This window comes from Alligator mississippiensis, chromosome 11 (genome assembly GCF_030867095.1).
Source record: "Alligator mississippiensis isolate rAllMis1 chromosome 11, rAllMis1, whole genome shotgun sequence".
Classification (NCBI taxonomy): Eukaryota; Metazoa; Chordata; order Crocodylia; family Alligatoridae; genus Alligator; species Alligator mississippiensis.
The window spans coordinates 24,777,831-24,797,212 of record NC_081834.1 but is presented as its reverse complement, the minus strand read 5'-3'; the positions used below and the strand labels follow the sequence as shown (position 1 = coordinate 24,797,212).

The following is a 19,382-nucleotide window of genomic DNA, read 5'->3' as shown; positions in this document are numbered from 1 at the left end:
TAAGATTTGGAACAGAGGGGGAATTGTTCAGAGTTTAATAATATAAGGCAGAACTATTTCAATATATAATATAGTGCCAATATAGAAGACAATATAGTTCCTAATGTTGTAAAGTAACGTAGACCGTAAGGTACACCTGTAGGGGCTAAGATCTGGCAATGTGCTTCTAAGACCTCAAGCTTCAACTGCTTCAGCCTGATGGTAGAAACTTAGCAGTTTGAAGCAACAGGTCCAGAGATTGTTGAGATCAAAGTACTGTGTAAAATGAGACTGCTATGCAAGGAACAACACAAAAATATGGTTCTCAATTACATTAAAATAGCGCAAGTGGTTTCTTAAGAAAAATAGGTAAGCCGAGCTGTGCGTAGTAGAGATTTTTTATGTTTGACCTGAAAATCATATTATAAAAATCTCAACATTCTGTTTCATGCCCTTCAGGGACAATTAACTGTGGTTTTCAGAAGAGTTATGATTTGTTCAGCAGACCTGGTTCATTATGAAAGGTCAGCCACGTATGGACTTAATTTGCCAGCTTGTTTAAAGGCTGGCAATCTGTAGCTGGGTAGTATGCATCTTATTGAGGAATATTAACTATGGCTTTACCTAAAGAAAGTATTTTTTTGATTCCCCCAAGTAATGTAAACTTCTGTTACATTAAATCTGTGTCAAAGTTGTAATTAAATTAAAGCAGTATGAGGCTATGAGACTTCCTCTTGGACAAGAAACAGCTTGTCCAAGGTTTTTAAAGGTTAGTCAGTGAAAATTAAGATAGCACACTCATGATCCAAGGATTGCTTTGTTATGAGTTCACAGGATTCCTCTTGAGAAAATGTTAGTTTCTTTACTAACTTTCAAAAACAGACTGATTATTATAATATATATAGTATAATGGCTTGCTAAAATTAACCATAATATGAATATTATGAATACTATATAAAAATACTTGTATATTTATTGCAGGTATTTTCCAAAATTACATTTAGATTGTAAAACTTTCAAAATGTTTTTTGACAACTTCAGCTATGTGGAAAACATTTAAAGTGAAGATCATTTGAAGTGTTATTGGGTTAACACTTGACCAGAAGCAGGCAGAGATCTCCACTTTTCTGCAATCTAGTAACAATTGGGTTTACACAATTAATCCTATACGAGTGTACAGTATAGTGATTCACACTGGTAGCAATAATTTGAAAAAGAATACATTGATGTTCATTTGGATTAGCTACTTTAACATCTTCCAGGTGTAAGGACTGTTCCTGTAATCCTTACTCATGTTAGTGATCAGTCACTTCAAAGGGACTGCCTGAGCGCCAGTTTCAGCAAATCTCTTAAGCATGTGCTTATGTCCTATTAAAGTTAAAAGGCCTAAAGACATGCTTAAACTTTAACATGTGCTTGAGTGTTTTGTGAGCAGGCATGGTTGCTAGAATGGTGCCTGAGTGAATGAAAATTACCTACTTGAATAAGGTTTACAAGATCAAGTCCTCAAATATTGGAAAGTGCACTTAAAACAATAAAATTTACAGCATTTTGTGAGTTCTAAGTGATTTTACATTACTCCTATTGAAAAAAAATCAATTTAGAGTATAAATTTAATGCCAAAGCATAGCTTTTTTGAATTTAGATCATGGAGTATTGTATAAATGCACACATGGAAATTGGTAGGAAGTGTAGCTATTCTTAACCTTAGGAAGTACGGTCAGGAATAATAAAAGATGCTTACTATCACAAACCTCATAAGAGAATCTCTCTCCTTCTTTCTTCTGCTCAGTGGATTGTGAGTCAAAGGCATTGGACAAAGACATGACACATTATAGACAAAGCACAAGGCACATTTCTACAAGTTTTCAGATGCAGGCAAAACATAGTACAGAAAAAACAAAACAAAATATATTCCACTACAAACATTAAAATCAAGCTGGCACTACAGAATACAACATAAAACATCCAATATTGATGAACTTTACAGATCATTAGCATATTTCTGTGAGAATGTATTACTTCTCTCTGGCATTCCCAGTACATGAAATACTTCTTGTATGGTATTGCTTTAATCGATTATAGTGTAATTTTCAAGCCTTTTTAAAAAACTAATTGTACATTTTTATTTTCTTGGCAAGCAGAAGCAAAGGCTGTGGCTAGATTAGAAAAATACCGCTAATGATCTCTAAGTACCTATTTAGTGAATGTAGGGAACAAAAATCACCCACCTCTTTTCCTCCCATAGATTCAAACATTTTCTCAAGTTGGACTCGAAGCTGCTGAATGTTGTTCATCAAGATGCAGGGCTACAAATAAAACACAGCCTATATTATTACATCATCTTATTATATGAGACTAGATAGATATGCATGCATGCATATACACATAAAACACACTAGAATGGCTACAAGAAAAAAAAGTCTAAAGAGTTAGGGTAAAGGTGATCTGGGACTGACCTAAAAACTCTCTTTGATTAGATGGAGGGCATTCTTTCCATCTTAGCATAAATTGAATAACTTTAGGTACTATCAGCAGTTAACATCTGAGACCACAGTGCATGAATAAATCAACAATTTGTTTTTATCAATAACTAAATTATTCCATAGGCAACGTGGTATTGCTTCAAAAATGCTTAAGTGCTTAAAGCAATATCAGTTACAGAAACATGCCTTCATACTTTATTCTTAGAATATGAGTGTTTACATTTTCCTCTTTAAACTAGAATCTTTATTGAATTGTATGTCAAAGATGGAGGAAATCACAATGGAAAAGACAGCAGTTGCCAGAGATGTTGATAAAATTAACCATCTGATTTGGAATTATATAAAAAAGGGGGATATTACTGGGACTTTGTGTGTTCATATGACTTTGTGTATTCATACGATTCGGTAATATAAAATGAATCTTGATAATGGAATTCTGTTTTGGCAGGGTTGGTATGTTCCAGTGGATCTGAATATTACATTCAAGCTCTGAAATAATGTATTTCAATAATGCATCCACCTTTCAACCTAACAATAAGTAGAAGGGCGATGAAATAATAACAACAATCCACATAAATTAATGACCCTTCTACATGGTGACACGCCCCACAGTGGTGCAGAGTCATGGTATGATTAGTGCTAGTGCATTAAAAAAGTGTTTAAATAATTCAACAGTCTACTGTGCATTACCATATAAAGCTACTGAGGGTCAGAATGAAAGAGAGAAACTGGAGGAAAGACCATTATGGTTGAATCATCTTAACATTTCATCACACATCCTCAATAAGGTACAATAAACGTGGGCATGCTGTCCTAAGATGCTTATTTGTCTTCCTCCTCCAACAAAATTGAAACATCTTCCTCAGTCCTGTTCACTATCCCCACCTCAGTTCCTTTGTGTCCTGCTATTTTTTGCCACTAGATATTGGCTTGGGGTTCCTGAGGATTGGGTCAGAGAACATGTCCTGAACTGATGAGAAAATTCAGCACTAGTGAATTTAGCAGTTTTGGTCACATTCCAAGCAAAAATGCCTCATAAATTACCAAACTAGTGTCCCCAGTAGATACAACTGCAAGCCCTTCAAATAGACAGTTTCTTTGTGTTATATATTAGGGTTAGGATACTGCTATGACTGGTATTCCCTTTAAAAGAAAAACACAATCTCTTAAAAAAAACAGTTGATATTTCCTGGAAAAATACTTGAAAAATACTGATGTTAGAAACAATTGTATTTATTCAACTGAGAACTGTGAAAACATTTCTGTCTAGAGATCTACAGCTGTCATCAAGGTGAAATATATACAGTTGAAGCAGCAGGTAACTATGTTATCCAAGAAATCCTAGTTACTTTTGCATTAGTCTTTGCAGATAGTCGCACCTGAGTGCCTGCTGTATGCTTCTTTGTGTTGCTGAATGGGAACTGAAATCTCCCATGTGCTGTTGTTCAGATATAATTGAATTAGCAAGTGACACATTGAACTTGGGGAGTGGGAAGCTTGTGGTGGTAGCGAACTGGAGGACATAATTAAAATATGAAGAGATCTTTTAATTTTGTTTTGTCTGTTACATCTGAAGGTAGAAAGGGATTAAAACAAAGACGTTAAAAATAGAGACAATGGGGAGGACATTTAGAGACAGAAAGTAATAAATCTCTGCCTCTTAGAGACAGAGAGTAATAAATAAATAATAAGTATAGTAAAAAATGCAATATATACAGACATTTATTTAATAAATGAGTATTCAAAACATATAAAAACACTTGAAAGACCAGAAAATTGTATTGGATGATAAAATTATAGGGATTCTGTGTCTGAGTTTAAAAAGTTAATGAAATAAACAATTTTCCTTACTCCCTTTCTATTGGATGTCAATAGAAACTACTTGTGGTAAAAAATACTATGGCTAGTACTAAGCATTGGCAAGGTCAGGTCTTTAGACTGTTAATTGTATGGGGACAAGGGATCTACCTTATTATCTACATGTAAAAAATTGAGTACTTCTTGGATGCAATAAATACATAACCATCAATTGGTAAAGTCACTCCAGGGAAGCTACAGGGGTGAGCTCTACAAGGGATGTAGCCTACCTCTCATTTTCATTTCAGAAATGATTCAGCACACAATGATTTTGAGGGCCACTATTTGTATGTCACTTCAGACATTATTGCTGTGAAAAAATCCATACTTGTTTCTATACTGGTTATCTATTCCTACTGCTTTTTGGTAGTAATCCTCTTTTGACACATGACTGCTGGTTGCTTTGGAAACTGTCTGCAGTGTCACAAAGCAGCGATTATGATTTCTGGTGAGGAATAGGCAGATGAATCAAGTGTATTTTTAAAGCAAATGCAAATACCTTAGCAATATAGAAGCAGCAGAGCTAAGTACAAAAACACATAGTATAACAGGTAACTTGTTCCCAAGAAGTCTGTTATCAACAGCTTCTCCCAAATCAGACGTGCCCTTTAATGACTTGCTTTTGCACTATTCAGTTCAATGACAACTTCTATTGCCTTCAGTGGATACAGGACTGAAGCTTAAATACATTCATAGCTTATTGCCTCAATATTATCTTGTCCCTCAGAGTTCTGTTTACGGCAACCTACAAAAGCCACGCTGCCAGACACAACAACACATAAAACCAAATAGCAAGCAAAATGCATTAAACTAACATGAATTTATAAACAGTGACAGGCAATGGGAAGTAAAATGACACTTGGTATCAGGGATACATTTTGTTACGAAAATTACTCCTTAATCCATGTTTTTATTGGAAAAGTTTTAATGCACATTTGATGGCGTGAAATCAGTAAAGTGATCTTGCGGGTGGAAAATACCCTTCAGTGTTTTAAACTTAACTACAGTAATAAATAAGTACCTATTTTAATTTCATCTACTGAATCAAACACAGAAAAAGGAGTTTTAGTTGTCTGGGACCCCCAGATCAAATAGTATTTTATTAAAGCTACCAATATATATTTCAACTAGATGGTGTCTAATAAAAAATAAATTGTTTTTCTATGAAGTCATTTGTTGTAATCCTTTACATCTTTTCTCTTTTAGAAAGCCATAATGAGATTAATCCCATCTAAAACTTTAACAAAGATTAGCAATCCAGGATTATTTAAAAAATCAATCACTCCAATGATTAAAAAATTCCTATTGGACAAGCTGAGACAACATAAACATTTAGATTTGATGGCTCAACATTAGGTATCAAAGTTAATTCTTTTTAGAAAAAAGTTAATTTGATTTCATACTAGCATTAAACTGAAATCAACTGCAAGTACAGTATTACACAAAAGTATAATTGGCCATGGCAACAAATTGGGCCCACACATACATAAACTCTGGAGTAGACTGAATCATAGACTCATAAGAAAATGTAAGAAGTATCCCCTTTCCATCTTAGGGAGAGCTACACAACCCTCTTTTCAGTACAGTGATTTACCTTTAGGAAGATGAGGAGAACCTATGGGTTGGTAGAAAATATGATACTTCAAATGCTTTTTGTGTTGTTAGTAAGAGGAACCAATGATGGTTGCTATTTAGCTATAATGTATTTCTTTATGAATTCTTCTGTTTTGTTGGTAACCCCTGAATTGTGTCAACTTCATGGTCTGGTGACACTGCTAGTATATTACTTCTGTTTTTCCAATTATTCATTGCAAATCACAAACTCTCTGTCCCCATTTTCTGTGTGGGTAAAAAAAATTCTGCTGCTGAGTTTCTTATTTACTTTAGCTTAGTTTAGCAAGTTGGGTCCAAATCTGAAAGATGCCAGTGACCTCCTACTTGGTGTTAAACACATTTTATTTCTGTTGACCTATATGGGAGATGCAGTACTAAGTGGCTGTTGGCGGGACCAGTACTAGGTGAGACTATCCTTCTGAACTCTGGGAAGGAATTTCCTGTCTTAGTTTTCCAGTTTTTGTGGTACCTGAGGGAGAAGCTGGGATGCTATGGCAGGTGACTGTTGGATCATAGGATTATTGGAAAGTAGGACTGGAAGGAACCTTATAAGGTCAGCTAGTCCAGCTCCCTACTCAAGGCAGCATCATCTCTGTGATTAAACTATCCCTACCAAGTGTCTGTTTAACCTGCTTTTGAACGTTTCCAAGGATGGAAAATCCAACTTTTCTAGGTATCTGTTCTAATGCCTGCCCTCATAAACTATCCTCGTAAAAAGTTCCTCCTAATCTCCAGCCTAAATTTCTCCTGCTGCAGCTTGAGTCCATTGTTCCTAGTCCTGTCCCCTGAAGTCATAGAGAAAAGTCCATGTCCATCTTCTCCATAATCACTCTTCTGGTCTCTTCTCTACTTCCTTCTCACAAGCAAGGAGGACATCATTTTAGAAGGTGGAGTTACCAGTGACCATGAAAAGATAAGAATTCAAGATCCTAAGGGGAGGAAGGAAGGAGAGGATCGAAATAAGGACACGGGAGTCCAGGAGAGAAAGCTGAAGTATACAATGCCTTTTTTACTTCAGTCTTCACAAACAGTGGCAGCTACCAGATGACATTATGCCTAACATAATGTACACTGCTGTGTTTCTCTCCCAGCAGACATCCCAATAATAGAAGTCCCCCATGAGAACCAAGTCCTGCAATTTGGAAGCTTCTATCATTTGTTTAAAGACCTTTTCCACTTCCTTCTTTTGGTTTAGAGGCCTGTAGCAGATGCCTACCATGACATCCCCCTCCTTTTGCTCTCCCCTCTCACCTTTACCCAAGGCTTTCAATAGGTCTACCCTTCCACTTCATACTACACCTCTGACCATGAGTACATCATACCTCTTTCTTTTTCCCCCTACCTATCATTCCTGAAGAAGCTATATCCCATCTATGACTAATCCAGTCATGTGAACTATTCTACCATGTCCCTGCAATCCCAATTACATAATAATTTGTGATTGTACTAGGACCTTCAATTCTTCCTGTTTGTTCTCCATACTTCTTGCTTGAGTGTAAAAACATTTAAGATGTTTGACTGCCCTATCCCTTCCCTGATAACTTTGCTAAGTTTCCATTATCCAGGTGTCCAGGCTCTTTACTTACCTCTAGGCCTTTGTATTCATCCACTGGTGAACCTAGTTTAAAGCTCTTTTCACTAAGTCAGCAAGCCTGTATACAAATATACTCTTCACCTTCTTCATCAGGTGGACCCCATCTCTTCCTAGCAGTCCATCTTCCTGCAACACCACCCGATGGTTGAAGAAGCCACATCTCTTCTGGTGACACCATCTATGCAGCTATTCATTGATCTCAAGGATGTGTCTGCCTCTTACCCTTGACTGAAAGGATCAACAAGAACATCACCTGGGCCCCTGTCCCCTTCACCCTTGCACCCAGTGCCATGTAGTCACTTTTGATCTGTTCTAGGTTGCCCCTGGCAGTATCATTAGTATGCACATAGATAAGCAGCACTGGATAGTAGTCAGAGGGTTGGATAAGTGGGCAACTTTTCTGTGATATCTCAGATGTGGGCTCGTGGCAGGCAGTAGACCACCTGAGCCAACAGGTCAGGAGACGGATGCCTCCATGCTCCATATCAGAGGGTCACTAATCACTACCACCTGTCACATTTTCTTGTAGTGGTGGTCTCAGCCACTTGCTTAGGGGTGCATGGCTTGGCTTCTTTTGCCACTAGAGTGGAGACTCCTTCTCATTCAGTGTGATATCTTCATACCCATTTTCCATCTGGAAAGCTGCAGGTCCAGAAGAAGAGTGCCGTCTGTTCTCAGAGGTGACAGACTACCATCTTCCACCTTCCAGAGAAAGTGTGTCTTCTAGTGCTTTTTCTGGCTGTCCATCTTATGATGCCAGAGGTCTCTTTATGCGCTGAGTCAAAGAAGGCCACATGCTTGCGGATGTCTCGCAGCCTATCCACCTCCTCCTGCCCCTTTATCTGATTCCTGAGAGACTCCACCAGTGCATACTGCAAGCACTCCCCACCTAGCTGTCTCTGGCAAGAACATGCAGGCTACAGTCACTGCAAAGCCAGGGCAGAGCCTGGGTGGAAGCCTCAGTGGTCAGGAGCCATGCCTACACAGAGACGGCACAAGTACAGCCAGAGAAAGGGATGGTAGTGGCAAAGGCTTTGGCATTGTGGCATTTTCCAGCCATTTTACTGATTTTCCTGCTAGTTCTTTTTTCCTCTTTTGCTGTTATGTCCTGGAAAAAAACATTCCTTCATCCTCCTTCCACTCAGCAAGCTTACAGAAAAAGGAAGTGGTGGGGCAAACTCCTCACTCAAACTCCCCTGTTAGCTAGCGTGTTGGCTGGTCCTGTGCCGCTGGCTCCTGTGTCACTGTGATCAGGAAGCCTAGGCTCTACATTGGCTCTCTGTCTCTTGTGAGAGATAATTACTGAAAGGCTCATGGTTTTCAGTGTTATTTTGCTGAGATGTGCCTCTCTGCAGTGGTTCCTTCACATCCTAATTTGGCATCATATTGAACAGGTGTCTGTGTATTCTAAACATGAACTGATGGCCTTTTTAGAGGTGAGAAGGGATTCTTCCGGAGCATGAAGTGACCGTTTACCCAGCGAGTAACTATTTCCCAGAGTGCCTAATATTTTGGACCTAGAGGAACATTGCCTTTTAATAATTGTATGGATTTGTTCTGCATGTTTCTGGTAATCTAAGGGCTATTTACATAATCCCCATCATATGCATAACAATAAGATGGGTCGTGGCTAGGGACCTACCAAAATCAAGAAGGTATGGGGGCCCTGGTAGCAGCCCTACCTCTAGCTCCTGATTGGCCAAGAGGGCTGCCCTTCAGGTGGCTCTGCCCCTTTCTGCAGTCAAAAGGGTTACCATTCATGCAGTTCTTCCCCTCACCACTGATTGGTGGAGGGGGGAAGGGCTGCACTATGGACAGCCCTCTTGGCCAATCAGCAATGGAGGAAGGAGAGGGAAGCTGCCATTTTAGCTCCCTTTCTGTGTGCTGGTAGTTGTGAGAACTGCTGACTCCCATTGGGGAGCTAGGATTTTATTTTCAGTAAGTTTTTTTCCCCCAGTGATTATGCCGAAAATCACAGGGAATGCCACTTTTCATGGAAACAGCCTCAAATCAAAGTTTCTGAGTTAGTGTTCAATATGGCCAGTCCATTGAGATGCTCTTCACCTATTGTTGAAAAAAAGTCAAGTTTTAAATCTCTGGCAGTGATATTTCACAATACTGCTTATTGGACCATTTGTATAGTTCGGAGAGCTGTTGGACAAGATGACTTGAGGAATAGCATTTGATGCCCAAAAGTTTATCCAATGGCTCTCCCAACTATACAACTGCTCTAAAAAGTGCATTACAACAAATTCCTTGTCTCAAGAACATCCTGACCCAGTAAGATCTATAAGGTGTGGGACTGCAACAAGCATTGCAAGAGTGTAGCAAAGAGGGCTGCAGAAACTCATGCCTCTGGGACACTTTAAAATGCTGCCTTTAAAGGCAAGCAAGGGCTTTCACTGCTGCTGTTCTTTGTACAGCTGCAGGGAGCTGGGGTGTGAGTCTACCTGGCCATGCACATGGAAGAATTGCACTCTGAAGAGCACAGTTCAGGAGTCCTTGTTGCTTAACCCCTTTCTTTCAGAGTTTGCTTCCTCATAGTAGCAGTAATATTAGCCAAGTGAAGAGAATGGGGGAAGATAGGATGGCACCTTCCCTAGGGAGCACATCCTCTCTGGTTCCTGGGAGCCCCACTTAGGGCTCTGCCCCATTCCCTGATGACTTTGGTGCCAGCAGTCTGTACTCTTATGGTAGCAGCTGCACTGGCCCCATGGAGGGGAGGGGAGAGAAGTGGGGGTGGAACTTTCTCCCAGGAGTAACATGTACCATGGACTCCTGCTGGGCTCCCCAGAGCTTACCATCTCAGTGGTGCCCAGTCTTTTAAACTCAAAGCACCCATCTGCAAGATTTCCAAATTTAGGGGCACTTCAAAAGCATATATAAATGTAGTATGAGTGTTATAATAAAACCATTACATTATTATTTACTGTCATACTAATTGTTTCACGACATTATAACAGTAGCACCAGTACATACTTTTTTAGTGATGCTAATGCATAGTAGACTAGTTCTACTGTGCATTAGCATGGTTTTTGCCGTGATGTGCTAATGTGCAGTAGAATTAGTCTACAGCACATTTAGTGTCTCATGTAGATGTGCCCAGTTATACCTAGCACAGTGAAGCAGCTGGAATGCCTGAAGATAATTCCAGGTGGCTATTGTCTGCTCCAGGGTTGCCAAGTTAAGGCTGTGTTTCACTCATCTTTGACTTTCTCAAAGGACATTAGATGCTACCAGGAAGCCCTTACATTGAATAGTAATATCACACTCCTGCAAGGGTTCCTGGTTACATGTGTGAATGAGACCATTCAAGAGCTTTAGTCTGTCTCCCACTTTCTTGGAAATGCTGATTTTTCCTCATAATTTTTTTAAAGTCACAGTCAGCTTAACTAGAAAAATAATTTGCACACACTTGACATATGAGGAAATTCTCTGGTAATGATCATTAATAAGGACAGATAAACTGATGCAAAGAGAACTCAAATGAAAATGTAGATACTTTTTATGCTTGGGAACCCCCCCCTCCCCCCCCATCTGATTGCATTTCCCAGTCTTTATTATGTTTCCATGCCTTTGCAGTGGACTATGAAAAAGTCTGATCTTGTATCTACAGCTCTAAGGAACAATATTACTGACAGTACAGTCCAGTTTCGCAAACTAAATAAGTAGGAGAGTATAGGGTTGAGAGATATAAATCATATCTAGGGACACTTTGTTAATTTTACCTACCATCAGCTGTGATATTTCAATGTAAGCAATCACTGAAAATATACTGTCCTGTGGAAAAAAATTGCCTCTCTCAACTTTATTGTTTTTCACTATAAAATGCTCATATTTTCAGTAAATATGATACATTCTCTAAATGTATTTACAGTTTCAAAATACATTTTCTATTTAAAATAAAGCATACTCACCACATTTTCTTTATCACAATATGAACTGAAGTCATTCAATATAATTGCAGCATACTGAAGAAGCACTTTGTTGATAGTCTGCATGGGAAAGAAATGCTTGACTAAGATAGCTAATCTGCAAAATATTGTCTGCAGAGCTTTGCAAATAAATATACAAAAAGATTCAATGGAATGTGAATTCGTAAAGGAGATAGATAATGTTATAAAATAATCCAAAGAAAATTGTTTTTATCCTTTAAATTCACTAAATTTTAGTTTTTATTCATATTACTGTTTAGCGTGTACACATTTTCAAATACTGACCTACTGATGAGCTGCATTTTTGAAGGAAATATAATTTACTGTAAGACAGACTTTAAAGCTAGTTATGCTGAAACTGAGAAGCAAGAACATTGAGCTCTAGTTTCTTCAATGCACACATAATTAAGCAGAACTTTAGTGAGCTCAAAAATCCCTAGAGCAACAACCCACAGATTAAAAACAATGGAGAAACAAGAACCAAGGCAGCAATGTCTAAACCCCAGAGAAGTGAGATTAGGCCACAATAATCATGGGAGTATGATCATTGCTTGCAGATTTAGGAAAGTTATGATGAAAGCACAAAAATAGGTATAAATACAAAGTCCTTCAAAACCACAAGCATTATAATGGAGCTCTAAAGCTTTCAAGGAGTGTAACAACCCAGTAGGAAGCTAGCCTAATAATGTGCAAGCTTCTCAAACAGCAGATTCATAAATTCAGAAGAAACAGGGAGCTGACCACTTTGAAATATCTTCTATCCACAGCTGTTCAAACTTGCTTTCAGACATAATAAAGAAAATTACTTTTGGACTTTACCTAAACTGTAATATTTCATTTGCATACAGCTTTATAATTCCCACCTCATTTATTATTAGGCTCCATAACAAACATTGTTTTACAAATATAGATACAGCAGTCACCCTGTACTTGCAGTTCTTCCTCCAACCCTCTGTAGTTATTGAATTGGGAATTGTATAAATACTTATTTAGTTTAAAAAAATGCAAGTTTTTAAATCATAATTCTTATAAACTTGGCCATTAATATTTTCAAGGTAGGTAGAATTTGGTATAAAAGATCTCAGCAACAAAACAAAAAAAGTTTCTGTGTACAAAATAAAAGAATGTTTAATCCCTTTTAGTGTGAAAAATAAATGTGCTTATGGCCTTAACACAGAAAGAGCATCAGGTTAACTAGCACAGTATGGTAAGCGTGCCATTTGTGCTGTAGTTTAATTACCTTTGTTATTCTAATAATCAGTAGTAGCAATAATGATATCTAATTCTTAACAGCATTTCTCATCCTCAGAATATTTTATCAGGGAGGCAAGCATAATGGGGATATTGAGGTAGAGGAGAGAAGTGGCTTGTTCAATGCACACAGCAATCCAGTCCCAGCTTATTTTAATAACTGGGAATAGAGCCCGTGTCTCCTGAATCCTAGAGTAGTGCTCTAATGCAAAATATGCATCCAAAAGCAAAGCCCTCAGTAGAGAGATGGCTCTGGGAAGCAAAGCTCTATAAAGACTCCCTTCCCCTATCACACAGACCGGGAGACCCTACAGTCTGCTATGAAACCTGTAGATTCTAAGAGATCAATGAGAAAAGAAGGTCATTTACATGGAGGCTGTCTCTCAGCACTGGTTTTGGTGGCTGTTGCTATGAGGGATAAGGCACCACATTAACACCTTTGCTGATGTGCTCATTGATCTGGCTGGAATATGATCAGCTGGCTCAAAGTAATTTTTTCCTCTAGGGAATCCAACTAAAAAAGTTGAAACTGTATTACATGCACAAAACTTCAATAGTATACAGTAAAGTTGGTTTTAAAAATGGCTGATAAACCTTATGGAAGAATTATTTTTCAATGGTGAAATCTTAAAATGGAAGGAAAGCAGGCAGCATACAAAAGTTCATTGAGATCCCTAACCAGACACTTATATTGTTCAACATATCCTTTAGCAATCCGGAGACAAATGGAAATTCTATTATCATATTTTCTTGCATATAACATATCCCCAAATAAAACATGCACTTTGTTTATGGAAAGCAGAATCTAGAGAAGAAGATTTTTCAGAGTTCTGGCTGACTGTGTGACACAGAGTAAGTCTTTCTGGGAGCACAGCGTGTGTCCAGGAAGTTTGGCACCAGGAAATCACTTTTGCCAGCAGCCTTATTCAGACTGTCTCCTGGGATGCCACACTTCCTGGACACTCTTTGTTTCTAGGAGGATTTACTCAATGTCACACAAGGTTAGGTCCAAGACCCTTGCGAGAACAAGACTGAAATCTTTAAGTAATTCCTGTAAATAAACTGGTGTTTCCACACCATAAACCTCATCAAGATGCTACAAAACAGCTCACTTGCTGCTTTTGGTGCAAGCTACAGTGCTCAGCCAATAGCTATGGCTGTGAGAGGGTTGACATGGGACTCTGCTATCTTGGCAGCTACATGGCTTGTACAGCTTCTCCTGGCATTCACTTTTTCCAGCAAAGAACACATATTCCTTGATAAAAAATATACACCCCAATTTTGGGGGGAAAGGTATGTGTTGTATGTGAGGAAATATGGTAGTTTAATTGCCATCAAACAATAAGAGGGAGAGTGCCCTGACTGGACTGCTAATAAAACTCATGTGCGGTTCAACACAGCCTAGCAGGATTCCAATACTGCTCTGGTGCCAAACCCAACCTAAGCCACAAAATTCTTCCTGCACTTGCACTGACCTAAAAGATCACTGTGTTAAAGTTAAGAATTGCTCTGAAAACTATGTAGAAATTCAGTAAGAGGACCTCAAAAGAAATGAAGAATTTGAGAAACTCTAAACATGAATATTTAATGTTATAAAATATGAAGTTAGTAGAGATAAGAGTTCCTCCAACCACTTGCAATTACTCAAAGAGGAACAAGCCAACAACTCCTTGCTCAAAAAAAGACCAAGTTATAAGAATCCTGTTTAAAATAGGAAGTTTTCCCAGTTTAAAATAGAGGAGTTTTCTTTTAAATAACATTAAAATTATTCATGTGTAAGCACAGCAAGAACAGAATGTTGCTTCCTCTGAAACTTGGTTGAGGCACATTGATTTAATTTACCTTTGCAAATCTTCTCATTAAATGAGATAGTGCTTCAGGATTAGGGCACTCCAGTTTCCTGATAATCTCGAAGCTTTGATTGAGCTGTGTGAAGACATCTACCACAGAGCAAGAGAAAAGGGCATGATCTGATGTTTGCTGGAACTAGAGAAGGAAGAAAAATAATTTAAATGGGTTAACACTTGAGAAGCTATCTATGTCCTGACAATAAAACAGTAATTGAATTCCTTATACTTTAAATCCATCCTAGACTGAGAAAAAGGAAATTAGAAAATGGCTTGTAAATTTAAACATAATAAACTCCTAATATGATTTAATGTCTTCTCTTGTACTTTTATGGGAGTGGCAGAATGCTTTACAATCTAAAATCATGATTTTGTATTGGATTTGCTACTTAATCTATGGGAAGTTGAACTGGCTTCACTGGGACTCAAAGTGGGGGAGAAAACAAAGGCAGAGAGGAAGACTTCACTGCAAAATAAATAGTTTCCTTTTCTGGAACTGTATCATAAATACCTCAGCCTCTGCACAAAATATGTGGGGTGAAAACATCTTTATTGAAATCAGTTATAACACTTCATTAGTTTCTATGCAGCCAGGACTTCACCCAAACCCTTAGCCCTGATGGCAGCAGGATCTTAGTGGATGGAATCTGTATCTTTAGCTACATGTAAAACTTGAATTTTAATAACTATATTAACTTACTCTCTATATAAGTTGCATTGCTATAGTAGTATTTTTATTTTATATAAACCACCTGATGGTTTAAACATATTAGCTGCTGGACAGTGCAAACAAGCAGGAAAAACCACTGCTGGGCAAGAAACAAAAATATTTTCAAATGAAACCACAAGGGGAATTTAGGTAGGCAGAAAATCATTAAGGACTTCAAATACAATTAGCACGCAGGTACCAGTACTGAGAAGGAATGGCTGTCCATCTTATCAGGTGGTGTAAGGCCATTGCATAAGGACTAAGAGTGTTGTATGGCATTTTGTAATGTTCTGATGTTGCCTTAATAGATTTTTATTTTTTAATGAAAAGGACTCACTCCATCTTTTTTGTCTCTTTCTAGTGCGCCATGAAGAAACTCCATTGAGACATCTTCATTTTCATCCAACCATTGAATGACAAAGGGTTCAAACCACCTAAAAATGAATACCACCCAGAGATCATATTTATGTTACTTTAAAATATCCATTGTTAAAAACATGTTGCTCTTTTATTATCTGTAGTAGTATATCATTATTAAGATCATATATATTATTAGAAAGTAGATCAGAATCCAAAATAGCTAAAACTTACTCCCCCATTTTTCATGCATACATTTTTGGCTGCTAATATGCCTTGCCTTTACATGTCCAAAATCAATATTTTTCATGTTTAAAAACATACATTTGAAAAAACATACACTTGATATTTGAGTCCGTTGTTACAAATTTATTTTGTTTTTGTTTTTTGTTTTTGCTTTGGTCGTTTTAATAAATGACATTTGTTTTTTCTGTGAATACTTTTATATCACAGAACTGAATTTTGCTACAGCACTATTTGATTTCAAGCTTGTAGAGAATTAATCTTACCAACATTAAGGTAATTGCCCAATCTGTGCATTTCTAGAGACCATAAACTAATTACAGTAAGAAAGGAGAAAAAGAAAGTTTGAGGAGAAAATTAGCCCATGGAATAACAACTGCTTCAATAAACTAGCCCCAATAATGCTGTATCTTAATCCAGGTTCTGGTGTGGAATGACTGCAATCACATAACACTGTTGCTGTATTTACATTTTTAAATCTTCTCCTGGAATCCTTTGACTTTAAGATTTTATTTGTTTAATCTTTGCATATAAACTTGTTGAACAAATACATGCAGAGTGGTTAATTACATTTTACATATGTGTAATATTCATTTGGTAGAATAAATAGAAAAGGTTTGAAGAGCATATTTAAGATGTTATTAGTAGTTCACAGCTTAAATTAATTTTGCCTTTAATGGCATTATGGATAAATATTTAAAGAAAATAAACCTTAACAGCAACTGAGAAAAAAACCCTTCTTCCAACACAATACTCACAGAGAGTATTCAGGTGCTGCATCCTTGAGGTCAGAGAGTTCTTTTACATATTCATTATAAAACCATTTCACTTTGAAGTGTAAATTCATGTAATCTGTGCTTTTGCATAACCGCTGCTTTTCGTGTTCTATGATAGGAGAGAAAATAAAAAAACATTTAATGAAGTTCTGATAGTAAATAATATCCCTGCACATTCCTTTATTTTATCATTATATGCAGTAATGAATATATATACACACATATATATGTGCACCATAATATATGCACCATAATAAGGTGATTACATTACAGGCAAATAGTCTGAGACTGCACCCACAATTTCAACCACAGGTTCTCTGCATCACTAGAGAAAAGTTCAAGCACAAAACCTTTTGAGGTCCTCATTACTAAAATGATCTTTGGCTATGTGTAAAGTAAAACTAATTTTATCATAGTATAATAGGAAAACCATACTGCCTTCCTGAGAAAAAAGGTTTGAAAATTCAATACAGAAGAATGTTCTAATAGCTTAATCACTTTCAAACTTCATTCAGATTTCTCTTGGCGTGATGCAAACTGCATGGGTAGAGGAGCCAAGTTAGAAAATAAATAAAGCTACAGCTGTGACGTAATGCAAATTAAAGTAGTAACTGGTACAGTTAGAACACCTGAAGGTGTAGGCACTGCAACTGTAAACAGGCAACACTTTTATTGTCTAGTTAAAGACCAATAACATGCCACAGTAGAAGGAAGAAGGCATCATCACAACTCTCAAGATATTAATTTTTTCCTAAAGCCTGAGTAGAAAAGCCATTTTAATATAGCAGTATTTTTTTAAATGAGATTTAAAATTAGCTCCACTACCGTGTAATGCAGGGGTGGGCAAAATGTGGCCCGTGGGCTGGATGTGGCCCACCAGGCCATTCTATTCAGCCTGTGGGACCTCTAAAAAATTTAGAAAATTAATATTTATCTGCCCCGGGCTGTCTGTCATGCGGCCCTCGATGGCTTGCCAAAACTCAGTAAGTGGCCCTCTACCCAAAAAAATTGCCTGTCCCTGATGTGATGGCTTTCTACTCAAAAAATGTTAAGAATGTTCCCTTAAGACACAGGTCATGACTTTGGTCAGTATTGCAGGTGTGAATACCATCGATTACAGTGGGCAAATGGGGTGGGGTACTGATTCTCAGCACTGTACTCAGTTCTGGTACACTCAAGTTATTTACAGCAAGTCAAATTAATTTAAAAAATACAACAAGAAGCAAGCAGGCTTAGGAATGACTTACAACAGTACCAAACAATCAGACTTTTCCAGTTATCATTTTCTACTTCCGTAACCATGATCTTCCTTTGTATGCAGGTACTGGAACATAAAGGCTCAGTCCTCCAACAACAGAAACTGTCACAACATTGTACACCTCTAAATTTAGACATACATGGGGGAAAAAAAAAACCTTGATGACAATCAACTGTTATAAACCTAATGTATGGATCATCTAAACCAGCCGGATGGCCATTGCCTGGTCTGATGGCAGGCTGGATGGTGATTTCAGTCCAGTGCCTGGGTCTGGCATGGGGGCCAACATTCAGCCACATGGAGGGGGTAGGGGAGGGTGCAGCCTGGCCTGGCATAGAGGGAGGGAACAGGGGGTCTTCACCTAGCCCTGCAAGGGGGCAGGCAGGGGAGGAATGTGACCTGGCCTCATGGGGGGGAAGGAGCCTTAATCCAGCCCCACAGAGGAAAGGGGGCATAGACTGGCTCCACTGAGGGAAGGGGGTGTGTCCTGCCTGTGGGGTGAAAAGGGGGCATGGCACCCCCAATCCAGTACCGTGGAGGAAAGGTGGGGTGGCCCAGACTCACGGAAGGAGATAGGTGTGGCCTGGCTGGCATCAAGCACCTGGTGCTTCAGGTTTGGGCATTGGGTAGGCAGGGAGGGTAGCTGTTTAAGTGGCCCTGCTGCATTTGGCCCATGGGCCGAAGGATGAGCATCCCGATCTAAACAACTAGAGAATGAGAGTGAAAAGGATGGGTGAGGCATGTACAACTTTTTACTGTGGATGAAATAACCAAGAAATACATCCTGCATTTTCAACCAGTTAAGTGTTTCACTATGTAGCTATGGAAGACTGAGACATCAAACAAAGCCACAGCCTGAAGAGTTAGCGTATGGCAGCCCTGTTAATATCAGTGTTTCCATAAAAAGGAATAGGTAAGAGCTTATAATCAATATTAAGACTTCATTTATAGCTCTCATGTAAAATACTAACAAGCTGCTGTTAGTAAAAACTTTGTGTGAGCAAGGTATATATTAATTCCCTTAAAAAACATAACAACAAAATCTAATTGAATAACATCCAGAGCAACTGTTTGGTAGGACATTAACGTGAAGTCAGGTCACACAGAGAGAATCCTCTCCCACTGTCTCTTTGCTCCTTCCAAAAATGAAATTCTAAAGCAATAACCAGGGATTCTGCCCCCATAGGCAAAATGACATCCCACATTTTTCTCATATTTTGCTATCCTAGGTTGCCATCTGTGCTGCATTATATAGCCTGTTTCCAGATGCAGTTATAAATCAGCTACTTGTCACATGACCTTTCCCAACCTCTGCTCCACCTCTTTACTACTGCAAGAAAGAAGGAAACTTTAAAATGTCTTTTAAAAATAACCAAAGAAAATAAAAGAGGCAGTTTTTCTGGCTTGACATAAATATCCCACCATGCCATTGCCAAGCAAACACTGTTAAGGTAAACAGAACAGTCTAGCAAATTT

The 19,382-nt window shown here is 38.2% G+C and overlaps 1 protein-coding gene across 1 annotated transcript in view; it reads right to left on the bottom strand.

The window, feature by feature from the left end:
- UNC13C (unc-13 homolog C) overlaps nt 1-19,382 on the bottom strand; it is a 524,763-nt gene that overhangs the window by 106,233 nt on the left and 399,148 nt on the right. The window contains exons 19-23 of the mRNA XM_014606134.3: nt 16,631-16,757; nt 15,610-15,706; nt 14,559-14,702; nt 11,448-11,525; nt 2,211-2,288 (exon numbers count right to left, since the gene is read on the bottom strand). Coding sequence (XP_014461620.1) covers nt 2,211-2,288; nt 11,448-11,525; nt 14,559-14,702; nt 15,610-15,706; nt 16,631-16,757 — 524 coding nt within the window. The remainder of the gene's footprint in view (nt 1-2,210; nt 2,289-11,447; nt 11,526-14,558; nt 14,703-15,609; nt 15,707-16,630; nt 16,758-19,382) is intronic.